At 37.0% G+C, this 18,120-nt stretch overlaps 3 protein-coding genes across 4 annotated transcripts; all 3 read left to right on the forward strand.

Moving 5' to 3' along the window:
• The first annotated feature begins 5,179 nt into the window (after positions 1 to 5,179).
• LOC135142076 (farnesol dehydrogenase-like) lies at positions 5,180 to 6,356 on the forward strand. Its single transcript, XM_064073736.1, has 4 exons — positions 5,180 to 5,422; positions 5,476 to 5,937; positions 5,986 to 6,141; positions 6,191 to 6,356. The coding sequence occupies exons 1-4, from the start codon at positions 5,315 to 5,317 to the stop codon at positions 6,230 to 6,232; spliced, it is 768 nt and encodes a 255-aa protein (XP_063929806.1). The 5' UTR covers positions 5,180 to 5,314; the 3' UTR covers positions 6,233 to 6,356.
• A 1,698-nt stretch (positions 6,357 to 8,054) lies between these two features.
• Positions 8,055 to 9,127, forward strand: LOC135142225 (farnesol dehydrogenase-like). Its single transcript, XM_064073901.1, has 4 exons — positions 8,055 to 8,187; positions 8,241 to 8,702; positions 8,751 to 8,906; positions 8,958 to 9,127. The coding sequence occupies exons 1-4, from the start codon at positions 8,080 to 8,082 to the stop codon at positions 8,997 to 8,999; spliced, it is 768 nt and encodes a 255-aa protein (XP_063929971.1). The 5' UTR covers positions 8,055 to 8,079; the 3' UTR covers positions 9,000 to 9,127.
• A 3,209-nt stretch (positions 9,128 to 12,336) lies between these two features.
• On the forward strand, positions 12,337 to 13,469 carry LOC135142310 (farnesol dehydrogenase-like). Of its 2 annotated transcripts, none has more exons than XM_064073996.1 (4): positions 12,337 to 12,534; positions 12,586 to 13,047; positions 13,096 to 13,251; positions 13,299 to 13,469. In XM_064073996.1, the coding sequence occupies exons 1-4, from the start codon at positions 12,427 to 12,429 to the stop codon at positions 13,350 to 13,352; spliced, it is 780 nt and encodes a 259-aa protein (XP_063930066.1). In that variant the 5' UTR covers positions 12,337 to 12,426; the 3' UTR covers positions 13,353 to 13,469. The 2 variants fall into 2 exon arrangements, with proteins under 2 accessions (XP_063930066.1, XP_063930067.1); XM_064073997.1 differs by having other exon boundaries at positions 12,337 to 12,450.
• The last annotated feature ends 4,651 nt before the right edge of the window (positions 13,470 to 18,120 follow it).

Genomic DNA, 18,120 nt, shown 5'->3' on the forward strand with positions numbered 1-18,120 from the left:
CAACACTGATGAAGAAAGAAAAAGCAACTTAGAAATTCCTGCCCTAGAGCTTGGTCATCTAGCCGATCATCAACGGAACGTAGCAAGAGAGTTTCTGCAGAAACACAGTTGAATGTTTGCATCTGGGGAGTCCTCTGGGCGCACAAACTTAGTGCGACATCGGATAAACACTGGAGACGCACAATCGATCCGTCAAGCTCCGCGAAGACTACCTTTGGCAAAACAAGAAGAGGCAGAGAAACTTCTACGGAAAATGCTTGATGACGGCGTTATAGAGGAATCAGATAGTCCGTGGTCTTCGCCTGGAGTTCTAGTCACTAAAAAAGATGGATCGACGAGATTCTGGGTAGACTACAGAAAATTAAACGATGTAACCAAGAAGGACAGTTACCCGCTTCCACGAATTGATGACACGCTCACAACACTATCAGGATCGGCCTGGTTTTCCACGTTAGACCTAAAAAGCGGCTACTAAGTTGGCATCCATCCAGAAGATAAGGAAAAGACCGCTTTTTCTGCCGGTAGTGGCTTGTATCAATTTACCGTAATGCCTTTTGGACTATGTAACGCTCCGGCTACTTTTGAAAGACTGATGGAGATGGTATTATGAGGGTTAACATGGAACACATGTTTGGTTTATTTAGACGACATCATGGTAATGAGAAAAACATTTGAGGAGCACTTGACCAACTTAGAAGAAGTATTTAGCCGAATGAAGGAGCCAAATTTGAAGTTGAATCCGAAGAAGTGATGAAAGCGATTCGTGATTGGCCAAGGCCCCGAGATAAACACAAAGTCTGAAGTTTCTTGGGATTGTGCACGTACTACAGAAGGTTTGTCAACGGGTTTGCTGACATTGCTGCTCCTCTGCACCGGCTGACGGATTTGAACTCTCAGTTCATTTGGACTGCTGAATGTGACGCAGTTTAAGAGATTGAAGAACGCACTATGCTCTAGTCCCATTCTGTCCTATCCTCGATTATCTGGAATGTTCATCTTGGACACGGACGCGAGCAACATCGGAATAGGTGCTGTATTGTCACAGGTGCAGGACAACGAAGAAAAAGTCATCGAGTACTTCGGCAGCGTACTTTCGAAACCCGAGAAGAACTACGGTGCTACGAGGAAGGAGTTGCTGGCGATTGTCAGGGCTGTCCAACATTTCCATAAGTGTCTCTACAAACGCGAATTCCTTATTAGAACCGATCACGCAGCCTTTACATGGCTCCTTCAGATGAAGAATCCCAAAGGACAAGTGGTTAGATGGCTTGAACGACTCCAACAGTATCACTTCAAAATTCAACACAGGCCTGGTAAGCTTCACAATAATGCGGATTCCTTGTCGAGAAGACCGTGTAAGAATTGTAAACACTGCGAGAAGATCGAACAAGCGTGAAACGTCGTTCAACTGTGGGAGGACAGCAGTTGTGGAAGATGAAGAATGGACTACCGCCAAATTAAGAAAGGACCAAGAGGAGGACGTGGATATTGGGCCGTTGCTCAAATGGAAAGAAGATGGGATAGAACGACCAGCTTGGTCGGAGATACCAGATGAGTCATCCTCTTTCAAGGCGTTATGGGCTCAGTGGGATTCCCTGCGTGTTGAGAATGGATTGCTTAAGCGAGCTTGGGAGAGTCCGGATGGGAAACATACCACCATGCAGTTGGTTGTTCCGGCCATTAGAACCAAGGAAGTACTTCGAGAAATGCACAACGGTGGTTCTGGTGCTCATTTTGGAATCAACAAGACGCTTGCTAAAGTTAGGGAGAGATTTTACTGGGTCCATTGTCGAGAAGATGTTGAGAGCTGGTGCAAGAGATGTACGACCTGTGCGGCGGTCAAGGGACCTAGGACTAGAGCGAGAGGGCCTATGCAACAATATAATGTCGGTTCGCCTTTCGAAAGAATCGCAGTGGACATAGCAGGTCCTTTCCCGGTGACCGAGGACGGGAATAAGTACATAATGGTCGTCAGCGATTACTTCAGCAAGTGGCCCGAAGCTTATGCCATACGGAACCAAGAAGCCACGACGGTTGCATCAACGCTTATTGACAACTGGATCAGCAGGTTTGGGGTTCCAGTTGAACTCCATTCGGACCAAGGAAGAAACTTCAAGTCAAACCTATTCCAAAGGGTTACCGAAGTACTAGGGATACGGAAGACATGGATTACCCCGTTGCACCCGCAGTCGGATGGAATGGTAGAACGGTTCAATCGTACCATGGAAGAACATCTTGCGAAAGTAGTGGCCGAGCATCAGAAAGACTGGGATCGACATCTCCCACTGTTCCTACTGGCTTATCGATCAGCTGTCCATGACACGACAGGTCCGACACCGGCGCGGATAGTTTTTGGGAGAGAACTTCGTCTGCCTTGTGACATCTTGTTCGGCTCTCCGAGTGAAGAACCAAAGGAGGTCATAGATTACGTCGATGACTTAAAGGAGAAGCTCCTGAGCGTTCACGAAACGGTGCGCCGCAAGATCCAGGTGGCGAGTGACAGAATGAAAACACGCTACGACCTTAAGGGTAACTCAGTACGATTCCAGGCAGGGGATTTGATATGGCTTTATAATCCCCGAAGAAGGAAGGGTCGTTGCCCGAAATTATCACCAGACTGGGAAGGTCCATATACTGTTGTGACGAGAATCAACGACGTCGTTTACAGAATTCGACGAGGGCCGAAGACGAAAATGAATATCATCCATTTAGACCGTCTCATGGAGTACAACAGAGACACAGTCGGACGTTTCTGATCGGGACGATCAGAACTAAGGAGGGGGCAATGTTATGAAATAAGCCCATACGCCGCCCCGGTACGACGCCAATGCGTCTTCTAGCATCTACGCGTTACTTCTCGTATGTAGTCTGTCAATTCATTATTGATCAAATTATGAATGAGTCACCCCATTTTCTGGAAAATGTGAGAATACGCTCGTCTTTATAAGAATAAAATAATGATAAGGTAAGAATTATAATAATAACATTCAGAATATTTTGTCAATGCAGGCGTATGAATAATTTTAGTCATCTGTTTTGGAGCGATAAACTCATTCAAATCAAACAAATGTCTACGTGACATTCTTCCTATGTAATGTATATCCGTTGATATGGCGCATTCAACAGCCTGCGGGACGTCGAACATCACGCACAAATACGTTTTGCTATGACGTCGTTGTTTATAAATAAAGCTGGGCGGTCGAAATTTATTCATCCTATCTACCCGTCTGAAGTGCGGCCGGTGCATCCTTGCCTTACTCGCTTCTCGCTTTCCAATTATGCATCATTTTTCATAATTTACAGAAATAGTTTTATTTTCAGCGAGACCTATACTTGAAAATTATTAAAAATATTATTGTTATTATGTCGTTGATATGGATTTTAAAATCATCAACTGACGTTCAGTTAACGTCAGTTTTCTCATACAGTGACAACGTTCCTGTTGTATACAATAAAATTTTACTTTGGTTTAAGCCAGTTAACTTCACAGCGGTTCATACCCACCATAAATTGTAATTTGAAAACCGGACAAGTGTAAGACCAGTAACCGAGCGGTTCTTAGCTACCCTTCTTCTGGTTGAACAATAGCGGCGCACGCCAAGGCTATCGGACACTCAGTGAGTGAACAGCTTAGCCAATCCCTCGTAATGACATTCTAAAATTTTATTGTATACAACAGAAACGTTTCTACTACAATCTTCTTCGCGATGCGTAACATCGGTTGCGAGCCACTTTTTTTAGTATTACACTACATCTATCCAAACTGATATACGTGTCCTTGGAAAAATGTTGATGACATCATCGCAAATTTTTTTTTAATTCTCCGCTACAAAAATGTAATGAGAAAATAAAACATAATAGGCATGCCGTCGCCACGTTTCCGACAGCGAGGGAAGTACTGTCTAAACTCTTTAGACCAATTTTTTCAAATTCAAAAGAGAGGGAATATGTGCGTTGAACAAAATTGGGAACATTTTCAACATTTACTGCAATGTTTAACAACAATAAATTTGTTTCTTTTTATTATAATGAATTACTTTTATTTTTTAAGATATGAAGAATTTAGTCAACTAGTTATACAAATGCGTGCGGCATTTGTCGTGAGTCCTTGGGCATTTCGTGAAGTCCATATAAAGTGATAAGCGGCACACTTCCATGACCTACTTCCCAAACGGATGAAACGATTTCAACTTTTTTTTAACTGAAGGCATTTCAGCCATTGCAAAATCATCATCTTAATCAATTTCAGGCTTTTAAAGGTTCACTTTTTGTGTTCGGGGTCTACAAGTAGTACTAACATTTAGATAGCTGTTACGGAAAATACTATGCAATTTTGTGCAGGCATTATAACTTAATGTCCTGTTGCAACATTCAAACAACGTACCGGAACCACTTGCCACATTTTGTAGTACAGAAATGATAAAAAAAATTATACAAATACTTTAACATTAAAAAAATCAGCTCTAAAATAGTAACAGAAAAGGCAGTTTGTTGAAGTTTATTCCGTTATCTTTAAAATGATTCAACAGTGTGTGGGAATTATTCAGCGCGTTGATAGAAGATCCACGCAAATGCTCATCACTTTTTTATTTTCGCGACTAGTCTCTCCTTTCCGTCTGTCAGTCTGTCTATTGTGTGTATCCATTTTTATTAGACACGTAATCGCGGAAATTGCTGGACCCTATTCTGTATTACCTATGTTTATGACGTCATAACAAATGACCTAAAATTTTCAAAAAACGTCAATGACAGGAAATTTTAGTTTGGAAGAGCAACCATCTTGAGTTCATATGTTTGTGTCTTTCGGGTTTTTCCAACTCGCACATTGCTCAAGAAATTTTGTTTCAAGTCTTATCTCATGTTTATCATTTTCAATGGAATTTTTCTTGCACTTAAAGATTTGAATCAACGTTTTGCTTTTGTGTTTTATGAATTCTTCAGTGTACCGTTTGACACTGTGGCTAATTTTCACCCCTATTCCGCTTTCTGGTTGTTTTTACTGTTTCTACGTGGATCAAAGTGGAATCTAATGATTTTTAGAAGAAACTTAAGTCCAATATTTCTTTCTCTGTGTTTATATTCACTGTGGACATTTTTAATACTTAAAGATAACGAGTTATCTCATTGCAACATATTACACAATGTTATATAATAATTCATTTATAAAACTCCAAAACACCAATACCTAACAGCTGCTGTATCATGGCAAAGATAACTTTTAAGTATATATAATCACTGATATATATTTAAACACATCTTGTAGTGGATTAATTTAGTTTCAACGAATAGTACGATCGACAACTTTGTATTGAAGATGGTTCTTTCCATGGATAGATGGGTGGGCAAAGTTGCCATAGTAACTGGTGCAAGTTCTGGAATCGGTGCCGCTATTGCAGATGCTCTTGTCGAACAAGGCTTAATCGTAAATATATTTTTATCTCATTAAATAAATACAAATCTTAAATATCATTTTAGGTTCTAGGAGTAGCCCGTCGTTCCGAACGTGTGGAAGAACGTGCCAAACAACTTTCCGGCAAGAAAGGAAAACTCCACGCCATCAAAGCTGACTTAACCAAAGAGGAAGATATTTTGAAAGTCTTTAAATGGACTAAAGACAACTTAGGACCCGTTCACATTCTAATCAATAATGCCGGAAAAGGAACTTATACACTCTTAACAGACGGAAAAACTGAAGACTGGAAATCAGTTTTTGATCTAAACGTCTTAGGACTGTGCATTGCCACTCGAGAAGCTATCAAAGTCATGAAAGAGAATAAAATCAATGGCCACATCATACACGTGAACAGCATTCTGGGTCATCAAGTGCTAGCTATACCAAATTCAAACGTCTATCCTGCGTCGAAATTTGCTGTTACCGCTCTCACTGAAACTTTACGGCAAGAATTAAACCACCAGGGACTCAAAATCAAAGTCACTGTAAGTTTTCTAATTGGTATGATTTGTTGTTGACTCTGTATTTTGCAGAGTGTTAGTCCTGGTCTGGTTATTAGCGAAATGAGTACCTTAAATCCGAATCTACCTCAAGACAGGAAATCTGCTCTGGAGAATATGCCTAGTTTGAAAGGTGAAGATATTGCTGATGGTGTTGTGTATGCTCTATCGACTCCAGAACATGTTCAGGTACGTTAAAATATTTATCTTTTGAGTAGCTATTTTCGATTTTTTGTAGATCCATGAGCTTACTATTAAACCTGTTGGTGAAGACGTTTGATAAGATGAAGAGTATTTAAGAAGTTTAACGAAACCATTTACTAATTTTATGAAGTGTAGTGTTCTATGTTTGAAATAAGACAGGAATTTATATAAAATGAAGTAATAATAAATGCCAGAACTTATGTATGTGTTTTCTTTCGAACTAAGTACGTTGAAGTTTAATTATGTACGTATCGTATACGCTCGGTGCTCACAACTAAGATTGATCCTTGAACCACCCCATATTGCATCTTCTCGTTTTTTTAAAACCTCTCTATTCAAACATATTACCTGATATAAATGACATAGGTAACTTTGTATTAATCGTATAACCATGCTATTAATCTAACATTTACCATTTTTTTTTATAAAAATTTCGGAGAAGGCACAATCTAAGACCTTGATCGATTGATGAATATAAATTGACTGAAAAGAATTTTTCGAATTAGTTTCTCATTCGTAGGGTACGATAAACTTTTTTTTGTTTTAGTAAGATTTGTTTTGCCACCTCTGTTTTGCTGCAGCTACTTATTCAGGCTTAATTATTTTAATTGTGATGATATGCCTAAAGGACAGGATGGTTTCCCTTAAGTTGTTATCTAGATTTAGTGACATCTCATTTGGGAATTTTAAGAACAAATAGTAGTACCTCTGACTTAATTTAAATATTGCGAAGGCATAAAACGAAAACCCAATAAGTTACGAAAATCGGGTTTCCGTTCGATTGATCCGTTCTGAAAGTTATTATCAGTTACAAAAACCTCATCGTGGTTTCGAAGAGGGAGAGGGTATTTTGTACTTATTTTATATTATCCATTATCATTTATGTGTTCTACAACTTAAATTTTGAATATTTATTCTCGGATAGTCCTCTCACAGCCAAGTGTGCAGCAGAACCATGTTATTATGATTTCGATTATACTACCTACTTAATATGTACTTGATGTGTTTTTAGTAAGTATAAAGGATAACGGGATTCGCGATGTATTCTTCATTTTGGTCTATTTAATTTAAAATGCTGTAAATTGTTTGAGGCGAAAAAGTCTTGAATAGCCGGCTCGTTAGCCAGATTTAACGATCCTTGATTTTTTTGTTGTATTACTATTTAAAATATACTGTTTACGTAATAGATTAAACAATTTGGACGATCTCAAGAACCAAATTCGAATAAAAATGAGAAAATTTGAGGTTGCCACAAAAAAAAAAACGTTACGTTACGATGCAAAAGCAACTGGTCACAAAACATAAATTGTTAAGTCAAAAAGTGTTATTGTAAAAAATAAAATTTTCGTGTTCGGGGATTTTACACTAAAGAAAGAACCCAGTTAATAGAAATATAAAATTTACGTAGAATTTTACCAATACTGTATAAAACAGTATTTGTTACCGCATCACCGGTGCAACGTAACACTATGTTTACTAGTCCAACATAATTATTCTGCCCTTGTCCAAAAAAAAATGGATGCGAAAACATTCCTGCAGATACAAAAACTTGTTGTGTCACCTGGCAAATCACGTAGTTGTCAAACAAAACTTAGTTATTATAAATATACTAGACAAAATAATACTCCCTATTAAAATTCAGAAAGTTAACGACACCTCCGAGCAAACATGAGGAAAATCTTAATCGGCTACCAGATAATTCGCCAGTATTCATCCATATTGTTTCAATTTTCAGATTTAAGAATAACGAAATATTAGATTTAAACCTGTATTTCACTAGTAAAATATGAGTTGCTAAAATCTGCTGCATCATGGCAAAAAATTCATGCGATTAGATAATAACGGATTTATAATATAAAGGACGTAGCATCGGATATTAGCTTAGTTTCAACGAGCAAAACACTTCAGCATCGTCACATAAAAATGGTTCTTTCGATGGATAGATGGGTGGGCAAAGTTGCCATAGTAACTGGTGCTAGTGCTGGAATCGGTGCCGCTATTGCAGATGCTCTCGTGGAAAAAGGCTTAATCGTAAAACCATTTTTATTTCATTTAAAAAATATCTTACGTAATTATTATTTTAGGTGCTCGGCGTAGCTCGTCGCTCTGAACGTATAGAAGAACGTGCCAAACAACTCTCAGGTAAGAAAGGAAAACTCCATGCCATCAAAGCCGACTTGACCAAAGAGGAAGATATTTTGAATGTCTTCAAATGGGCAAAAGATAAATTAGGACCCGTTCACATCCTAATCAACAATGCCGGACGAGGACTTTACGGACCCTTAACAGAAGGCAAAACTGAAGACTGGAAATCAGTTTTTGATCTCAACGTCTTAGGGTTGTGCATTGCCACAAGAGAAGCTGTCAAAATCATGAAAGAGAACAAAATCAATGGCCACATCATACACGTGAACAGCGTTTTGGGTCACCACGTGTTGAATCTTCCAAATCTAAACCTTTACCCTGCGTCGAAATTTGCTGTTACAGCGCTCACTGAAACGCTAAGACAAGAATTAAACCATCAAGGACTTAAAATCAAAATTACTGTAAGTTTTGTAATTTTTATGAATACTTGTTGATTTTCTCGTTCGCAGAGTGTTAGCCCTGGTCTGGTTGAAAGCGAAATGAGTACTTTAAATCCGAGTATACCTGAAGAAAGGAAAGCTGTTCTCGCTAAGATGCCTATTTTGAAAAGTGAAGATATTGCTGATGGGGTTGTGTATGCGTTATCTACGCCGGAACATGTTCAAGTAAGTATGTTAGAATGTTTGTCGTTTGTGTAGCTGTTGTCTTTTTTCTAGATCCACGAACTTACCATTAGGCCTCTTGGTGAAAACGTTTAATAGGATTTTCAAGAACCGTTTATGTAGACTTATTTCGGGACGTAGTTTTTTGTATTTAAGTTAAAGCAATGAGTTATGTAAATAATATGATCCAGTAATAAATACGAACCTGTTGATTATATACACAAGTGGTGGAGTTTGATTGGAATTTGTCTGATTTTTAAAATCTTAATGTCTGGCAATACTTATATTATGAAAATATTTTAGCCCTGGTGTAGCTGAAACCAGAATGAGTAAACAAAATTTCACTCCCATTCCCAAAAAGCTGATTATGTCAAGGTGTCGGACGTTTAAATAGAAACATTTGCTTCATATATGGTAGAATAAATTCTACTCAGAAGTTCACCTTTAAGGCATCAACTTTCAATGAAATACCTCAGATAATTTCGAAATTAAAAAATCTACTATAACAAAAATTGTTTACACTTTCAACTATTTATTGTAAACATTGAAAAACGTATGTTAAACAGTTAAAAAACACATTTTAAGAAAACCGTGCTTCACCCCTTCATCTGTCGTACAGTTGCCTGATACAGTTGGTCTCAAAGATATCGAAACAATATCCTAACTACTTTTGTTCAAGGTTTACAGGATGATGAACTCCAACACGGATTTTTTCAACATGATGGTGCCACGGCACATACAACAGTAGATGATTTGAATTTTTTACGTGAATTCTTTGATGATAGAGTGACACATTTACATTCAATTCCTGAGTACCCCCAAGTCCACCAGATTTAACCTCTCTGGGTTACTCCTTGGTCGGTCATCAAAAAATACTATTTTTAAAACTACCATTCACACCATAGAAGAACTGAAACACAGAATTACCTAGGAGTGTCCTCGCATTACTCTTGCAACACTACACAAGTTATTTGATAACATGAAAAGACCTATCAATTTATGTATACAGGAGAATGTTATGTAGTTATTTTCTTCGACCTAGTCTTTCTAGTTTTCACCTAGCAAGAGTTTATAAATTGATTATGTCAGTATGCACTCAACATTACACATGCGTTTCTATAATTGCATATTCTGAAAAGTATCCGAAATCGAGAGACATACGTTCAAAATCGCACAGCATTCTTTGATCCAAATAATTAGTGAACACACGGTACTTAGTTCAATACTAAACACCATTGTAAAGAATGGATCACATGGTTTACTTCGAATCGACTCCCATCATCCGCCACTTTTGACACTTATTAATTTACCCTATTTAATACACTCCATTGCTCCATTGTCAAGTTGGCATTACATTTTTAAAGATGTTGACTATAATGCATTAAGTGACTACTTTTCTTCGCTATATTGGAAATCTCTGCAAGACTATAATGACATAAACGTTTCAACTGACTCTTTTTATTTCCGCTATGGACGTGTTCCGAAATTTAGACCACATATTCATCACTTCCAATCTAGTGTAAGCCTAACACTATCAAACTTATTAATGAAAAACGTAAAATTCTCGCTCTCTTTTGAAAAATATCAATTGAAAGGCAATTTATTTATGATAAACATATTCGTAGGTGTTCTAAAACGGTCGTCAAAAAGGATTTCACAAACTCTTTAACGTAGAGTCGCGGCTATAGAAAACTGGACCATGGGATTTGGCAGACACTGTACCTGGTGTACCTGGTGGGGGGGAAATAAAAAACCGATTTTTGTAAACAACTTTCCGGTGTATTATTTTGTTTGTTTTCGCGGACGCTCACGAAACGTTCTGGAGATCCGTGTCTCCGGCTTAAGAGCAACCCCGGTGCTCCCTCTCCGAAAAAGGAGCTGGCACCCGAGCACACCGCTCCCGAACTTAGGCGCCACCCCCGGTTACGTAAAGGTGACCACATCCCTTAGGCCGGTCAGGCGTGTTCGTTTTAGAGCACTAGTCGGCCCAGGACGCGGCGCCGAGGTACGTCACCCCCAAATGCTATATGGGCGACATTGCGGATAAATTAAATCCATTGTTAGTGCTATTTTTAAAAGTTGAACAAAAAATTTACTTTTTTCACAAATAAATATGTATTTTTATTTTAGACCAATATGTATTATGGCATTAATGCAAACATTATAGTGTAGTAGTTTTGCTGTTTTAACAAATCACTTAGTTGTGAAGCTGTAGTCATAAGATCAGAGAATTATCATAATTTAAAAGCACAGAGGTACTATGACGCGTGGAACACGAGCGATATGACACTCGGCATCTTAATTGGCAGATATGTTGTCAGTGTTCACATTTACGGCCGACATTTTAAGGCTTAAAATTTTCCATGGTTAAACATAAATTTCATTTATTTATTTCAGTAATAAAACATTAGAACAACATGATGTATGTCGCTGTATTGTGTAAAAATTACATACATTTAGATAATCGTCGGTATCTACAATACGAACGAACAAAAAACATCGTCTGGTCAGTCCTGGAATTCATTTTTTAATAACTGTAGTGGATATTTGATATTTGTATTGTCAGTGTAACAGAAAAATGCTAGAAACAGAGCTTTGAATTTTTTATTCAAAATTATTGAGAAAGAATTGTCTTAATGTCTAATGAATGGAAGAATTTCGCGAACAATTTTCCAATTTAGCTATCCCTTCTAAAAATTCGCGGTTGAAGATTCAACGATGCCTTGATAGAATTTCTTGAAACAGGAGCAGTTGTGTGCAGAAACTCAAACCTGTAAATGATTCAAGACGCGTTTATTATTGTCAGTGGTTTCAAAATCGCATCAACGAAGACAATGGTTGAACAGCTCCCACATTCTCCCCAGAAAAAAAGAAATGAGCACTAAGCGAAACACAAACTCGCCGTCCTCGGGCGTTAGGTATGTCCTGTTTTCATAAAGTCATCCAGTTTAGGATATAGTAGTTCAATAACAATTTTATTCATATAAAAATTGCTACCAAAATTTTATGTATCACTCGATTCATAGGACTTTTGTGATGTAAACAACTATCTAAATTATTTTCACAGCCGTCTAGACGACGTTTTTTTTTGAATATGTGGTATTTAAATACGTTTCAGAACAGTAACCTAGGTTCCAACAGCCACAATTACCGCCTTTGTCGTCCCTGCAATTCGATAACTTTTAGTAGGTACTTGCGATAATCATTTTAAATACAAAGAAACCAAGACGCATTAATCACGAATGATATATTACTTACTACTGTGTTAATAACCATATATTTTTCCGGGTTTATAAGTATTACTGACACTGTAACATAAAAATAAAGAGTTATCACATATCACATTTAAATTTATGTTGGACTTTTCTGTGGTTAATTATACCAATAGTAAAACTTGAAAACAACAGTAAATCTAAGACTTGGGTATAGCGATAAGAATACGAAACTCACCAACGCATATTTGCGTACATTTTGTGACGGTTGAATAGCGCGAATAGCACACACCAACACAATAATTTTAAAAATGGTACTTTCCATGGATAGATGGGTAGGCAAAGTTGCCATAGTCACGGGTGCTAGTTCTGGAATCGGTGCTGCTATTGCAAATGCGCTAGTCGAAAAAGGCTTAACTGTTCAATCATCAATTACTCCATTTAATGAGTGTCTCAAATATCATTTGTAGGTACTCGGCATAGCTCGCCGCTCTGAACGTATAGAAGAAAGTGCTAAATTACTTTCAAACAAACAAGGAAAACTTCATGCCATCAAAGCTGATTTAACCAAAGAAGAGGATATTTTAAAAGCTTTTAAATGGGCTAAAGATAATTTGGAACCCGTTCATATTTTAATCAATAATGCCGGAAGAGGAGCCAAGGCAAACTTAACAGAAGGCGAAACTAGACAATGGAAAAAAGTTTTTGATCTAAACGTTCTTGGGTTAAGCATGGCCACAAGAGAAGCAGTCAAAGTTATGAAAGAGAACCAAATCAACGGCCACATCATACACATGAATAGCGTTGCAGGTCACCAAGTGCTTAATTTTAGAGGTCCAAGCGTTTACTGTGCGTCGAAATTTGCTGTTACTGCTCTTACTGAAACTTTAAGACAAGAATTAAACCAGCAAGGACTTAAAATCAAAGTTACTGTAAGTTTTTTGATTGGTGTGATTTGGTGTTGAATTTGTCTTTTGAAGAGTGTTAGTCCTGGTATGGTTGAAAGTGAAATGACTAATTTACATCCGAATCTAACCCCGGAAATGAAAGCTGTTTATGAAAAGATGCCTTTTCTAAAAAGTGAAGATATTGCTGATGCCGTTGTGTATGCCTTATCTACACCAGAACATGTTCAAGTATGTTAAAATGTTTGTATTTTTATGGCTAAGTGCATTTGTTCTAGATCCCTGAGCTTACTATTAAACCTGTTGGGGAAAAGATTAATGACTGCGTTTAAGAACTGCTAAGGAAAGAGTCGGCTTATTTCCCAACACAGTTGTGTTTTATCTTTATATTTATATTTAAATGAAAACAATAATTTATATAAAATAATGTGGTAATAAATACCAATATCTAGGTGTGCAAATTTTAGAATTATATTAACTTTATTCCTCCATATTCGTAAGCTTTAAACATTTATAATCTATCGATACTATTAAAGAATTCACTTACTTACGATGTTTGCAATTTCATTTTCTTTTCATCAATTTAAATATAACTCTTTTAACTTTCACTTTTCTTTTATTAATTGTGGGGCCTTACGACTGTTATAACAATTCTTAAATCGGTGAGTTATTTATAAGGAATATCTTAGTTTTAGTCCTGCTATGTCTGAAACAGGATTGAGTAATTTAAATTTGAAGCTAACTCTGGGAAAAGCTGCAATGTAGAAGACGCTATCTATAAAAACTGAAGCTGTTCTTACTAGAGTCAAGACGAAATTCGTCTTTCAAATTTCTTATGGACAGGAGTGCCGATCTGTGTGTGTTTTCGCATTCCCACTTCCAATAAAAAATTTGTAACGACGTCATAAAACATGGATAACACTAGTCACAGCACAAAAGAAAAATAGTCACAGCGTATTACCAGTGCAAGAAAAAACAAGGACATGTATATCAAATTGAATTGGTTGAGTGTAATACTAAAAATAACAGTTTTGTATTCCCAAAATTTTCTGAGAAAATGTAGTCCATTCTTTACGTCATACTCATATAATGGTCAAATATGTTAAAGTTTTTGTCCGCCCTTTAGCTAACATGGTTTCTTCTACGTAAAGTAGAGTTATTGACTATCTGTAAGAAATGTTTGACTTTTCAGTTAAAATCAAATCAGCATATTATGTATATAAAACGAAATAAAAATTAGCAACAAAATTGAATTTTAATTTTCTCTTAGAAATGTTTGTTTATTATTGTTATTCTTACTGAACAAAAAATTAAATCATTAACAAACAAATTTTTATATTTTTTATTTTAGATCAATAATGTAATAACCCAAACTTCCCGCCTTTAAATTGACCTTGAAAACGTTTGAAAGGCCCCTCATAAAATTAAAAAATTCAAAGTTTGGCCTTGGCTGTGATCGTCTAACAAATGGGAACCTACGTTGTGTGTGATTTCTTTTTTGAAAAGTGGTGGGAAGACGTTCTTTCATACAAATGCATACACTGCGTGTGAGTCGAGAGCGCTACAAATAATAGACAAAAATTAGGGAGGGGTCAAAATGGCACCCTTCCTTAGGAGGAAAAGAAACGAGGAGCGGAAGTGACTCAGCGTGCCCTTCTGGCGGTCCCGCAGGGCCAAGTCGTCATCGGTCTTCACTCCCAAAAATCCCCTAGGACTATATTCACAGATATATTACATTTCGAACACCTTAAGATATATGAACAAAAAAAACACTAGCGAATTGACAGACATACACATATGAAAAACGAACAAACGCAAATTTCTATACATCTGTTTGGAAACAATGAAAATATTTGAATATCACAAATTTAATAAACCAAGCAAAATCTGAAATAAAGTAACTGGATGCAAATATACAAGTTATTAGGGACATGTGGCGTCAGATTTTAAAGTTACAGCAGTTAACAGGAGCACAACAAAAGTACCCCTGGGGCGTGCTAGCACAAGCGGAGTTTGGGGCTACCGGTCTGGAGCTGTTCTCCCCCCACGATAGTGATTCTATCTATCGCAAAGCCTACCCGCAAGCACCCCCATTACGATCATGCTGTGCGAAACTAGTCCATTATGGTCGCCAACGGTATCCAAACCTGTGGACTTGTACAGGTGACACGATAGATCCGGCCAGCTCGACTAGGAACCGAACTTCGCTTCTGCCACGTTTTCTGTGTCATTTAACTTCAATTCCATTTTTAAATATTCAATCAACTCTGATATTAACAACAACTGAACAAGTGTTAAAGTTTCAACGAGCAATAAACAACATTTAAATTCGCCATACAATCTTGAGAAACTTTGAACAACAAATAATTCTTATGTGAGATTAAAATTGGACATCAAATAATTTATATGATAGAAACATCATCAACAAAGTATTTACAAAGCAAACTTAACAAGGATTTATGAAACAAAAGATCTGGTGTGAAATGAACATGTACAAATATAAATATTATGCTAGGTTAAAACTGTAGAGAATGAAATTTACGTTCAATTAAAATTATACAACAAAGGAAAATTACTGAGGTTAAAATTGTGAGTTTAAAATATTATATGAGGTGAAAATTTGCGAAGTTAACAAAATTTACATGAGATAATATTTGCCACACTTTTTCAATGATTCAAACAAAGAGTTTACAATAACATGATCTAAGTGATTGGTTACTTAAAAAAATAATTTACTTTGAGAGTTTAAAATACCGCGAACTGGTTACCCCCAACAAAACACTTAATAAACAAACACAAAAATATCCAATCATCACTCCGAGGGAAAAAGCGTCTCGGTGATGTACATTTTAAAATTGTTGCCAGGAAAAAGCGTCTCGGTGATGTAAATTTTAAATCGTTGCGAGGAATTGCCTCGATGATGTATATTTTAGCGGTGGAAGGAATAAGCCTCGTTGATGTTATTTATCTCTAGCGTTGCGAGGACGAATCTCGATGAAGTAATCAATCTGTAGCGTTGCGAGGCCATGCCTCGATGAATTAATCAATCTGTAGCGTTGCGAGGAATTGCCTCGATGATGTAGTCACGATAACGAAGATAATAACGTTGATAACCGCCTAAGGGAAGAAAACATTTTAAACCCCTCCCGCCAGTTAGCAGTATAATGAACTTGTTTAAATGCCGTAAATGAACTATTAGCAATCTTGTGTGAAGAATTTAGAAGTGTTATAATGTAACACTTACGTATATGCATCCAGAAACTTATTCGTAATTAAACAACAAGGTATTTTCCTGACTAAGTGAATTTCATGAAATCTTCTAGCACGTGGTTTATTTAAATAATCCTGATTGTTAAATTGTGTTTGCACTAGCTGACATTAAGAAAAACTAACTTGATTGGTGAATTTTCAAACAATATAACAAATTTACAGCACGTGTTTCGCGTTGAACGGAAGTCGGCAATTTTTCGATTAAAAGGCCCCAAGGATTAACCGCGCGGGTTGGGGACACCTGAGTGACGTTGGCTACGATTGATTGTCGTTAAACAAAGGCTTCCTCCCATTTTATCAACTACCAAACCAACTAATTTAAACCTAGCTGTTACCACGTGTTTACACTCACAAAGACACGTTCAGACTGACGCTACGCCATGCCACCCTTTGTCTAACCACCAACCCTCCAACTAAAAACCCCTAGCGCTAACTCGTCCGACTACCAAGCAAACGTTTCCGTGCACCAGGTTGCCTATGTTTAACGATTTTTTTTGATGATTTTTTTTCAAATTCAAATTGTTCTAGTGTGAATTCGCGCCGCTGTTAAATAACTTCAGCGCGAAAACTTTGATTTAAATTCGGTCACCACAATAAGTATTATAAAAAAATTCAACAGAAACACTAGTGATAAACACGACCAAACCCATTTCTCGGTTTTTCTGTCTTAACAGATCATTTAGTTGTCAAGGGGTATTTATAACCAGTCTTCGGCATAGCAGAACTGATAATCATTACCGTTCGATCGCCAGTACTATTACAGTCGTAGCCTACAACTTCGAGAATTTTTAATAAGAATTACTACTTTTTCTAGGTTTTCCTCAGTAGTGAGTGAGCCCAGAATTACTGTTGGACACCACAATTTTCGTGATGATCTTGATCAAATAAACCCTGAACTGTATCAAACGCCACTGGGAATGAGAGTGCACACTCGGTCAGACGTCGCGCCGTCGTATTAAATATTTGTCTGATTGTTTCTCCATCACTTCGGCTATGCCTAACTCTGGTTATAACACTCATATATAACTTATTATTTAAAAACATAAGGGTACTACGACGCGTGCAACACGAGCGATATGACGCTCGATATTTTAATTACCAAATAAGTATGTTTGTATGTCGGCCTTGTTTACAGTTAGACTCGACGTTTTAACGATTCTCCATCAAAAAATCACATTTTCTTTATTTATTTCACTCATAAAACTTTATAACAACATGCCGTCTACCGCTATATTTAGTGAAAATTGCATATATTTATGTAATCGCCAACATATACCATACGATCGTAAAAAACGTCGTCTGGTCAGTCATGGATATCATTTTTTGATAAACTGTAGCAGTACAGTTGTTTTTTATTAAAATTACCTGTTAGTTTGATATTTGTATCATCAGTGAACACAGAAAAAAAGCTTGAGTTTTGCACTTTAAAATGGTCTATCATAATCATAATATCACATAATTCTAATGAATTATGTTGTGCGGTTAATTATTGCAAGTGGTTTCAAAACCTCATGAATGTTGACATTCTTGTCAAAACCTTCCTTACCAGCGACGAATGGATCTATGACTACATAAACAGACCATGCGAATTTAGTTTGAGAAAAATCCCATGCATTGGTTAAACAACTCTTTGTATTCCCCACAAATCAGCGTATTTGTCACGTTCCAAACCCAATTTTCCAGGAACCCCAAATTTCAAACTCCGAAATAAAATTCAAACTAGATTTATTATTTTAAACTGGTACTTAACATTGCTCCGTGATCTGCTGGTTGCGAAGATAGCCATCCACTAATTTCGGGTTCTCGTTGGAGCCAGGAAACCATCTCCTG

The sequence above is a fragment of the Zophobas morio genome, unplaced genomic scaffold (assembly GCF_036711695.1).
Source record: "Zophobas morio isolate AGI-343-1 ecotype UQ-CSIRO unplaced genomic scaffold, CSIRO_AGI_Zmor_V1 ptg000046l, whole genome shotgun sequence".
Taxonomy (NCBI): domain Eukaryota; kingdom Metazoa; phylum Arthropoda; class Insecta; order Coleoptera; family Tenebrionidae; genus Zophobas; species Zophobas morio.

Coding starts and splice junctions, on each gene's coding strand:
- LOC135142225 (XM_064073901.1), top strand. CDS start 8,080: ATGGTTCTTTCGATGGATAGATGGGTGGGCAAAGTTGCCATAGTAACT. Junction 8,188..8,240: donor TCGTGGAAAAAGGCTTAATC/GTAAAACCATTT, acceptor TTATTATTTTAG/GTGCTCGGCGTAGCTCGTCG. Junction 8,703..8,750: donor GACTTAAAATCAAAATTACT/GTAAGTTTTGTA, acceptor TCTCGTTCGCAG/AGTGTTAGCCCTGGTCTGGT.
- LOC135142076 (XM_064073736.1), top strand. CDS start 5,315: ATGGTTCTTTCCATGGATAGATGGGTGGGCAAAGTTGCCATAGTAACT. Junction 5,423..5,475: donor TTGTCGAACAAGGCTTAATC/GTAAATATATTT, acceptor ATATCATTTTAG/GTTCTAGGAGTAGCCCGTCG. Junction 5,938..5,985: donor GACTCAAAATCAAAGTCACT/GTAAGTTTTCTA, acceptor TGTATTTTGCAG/AGTGTTAGTCCTGGTCTGGT.
- LOC135142310 (XM_064073996.1), top strand. CDS start 12,427: ATGGTACTTTCCATGGATAGATGGGTAGGCAAAGTTGCCATAGTCACG. Junction 12,535..12,585: donor TAGTCGAAAAAGGCTTAACT/GTTCAATCATCA, acceptor TATCATTTGTAG/GTACTCGGCATAGCTCGCCG. Junction 13,048..13,095: donor GACTTAAAATCAAAGTTACT/GTAAGTTTTTTG, acceptor TGTCTTTTGAAG/AGTGTTAGTCCTGGTATGGT.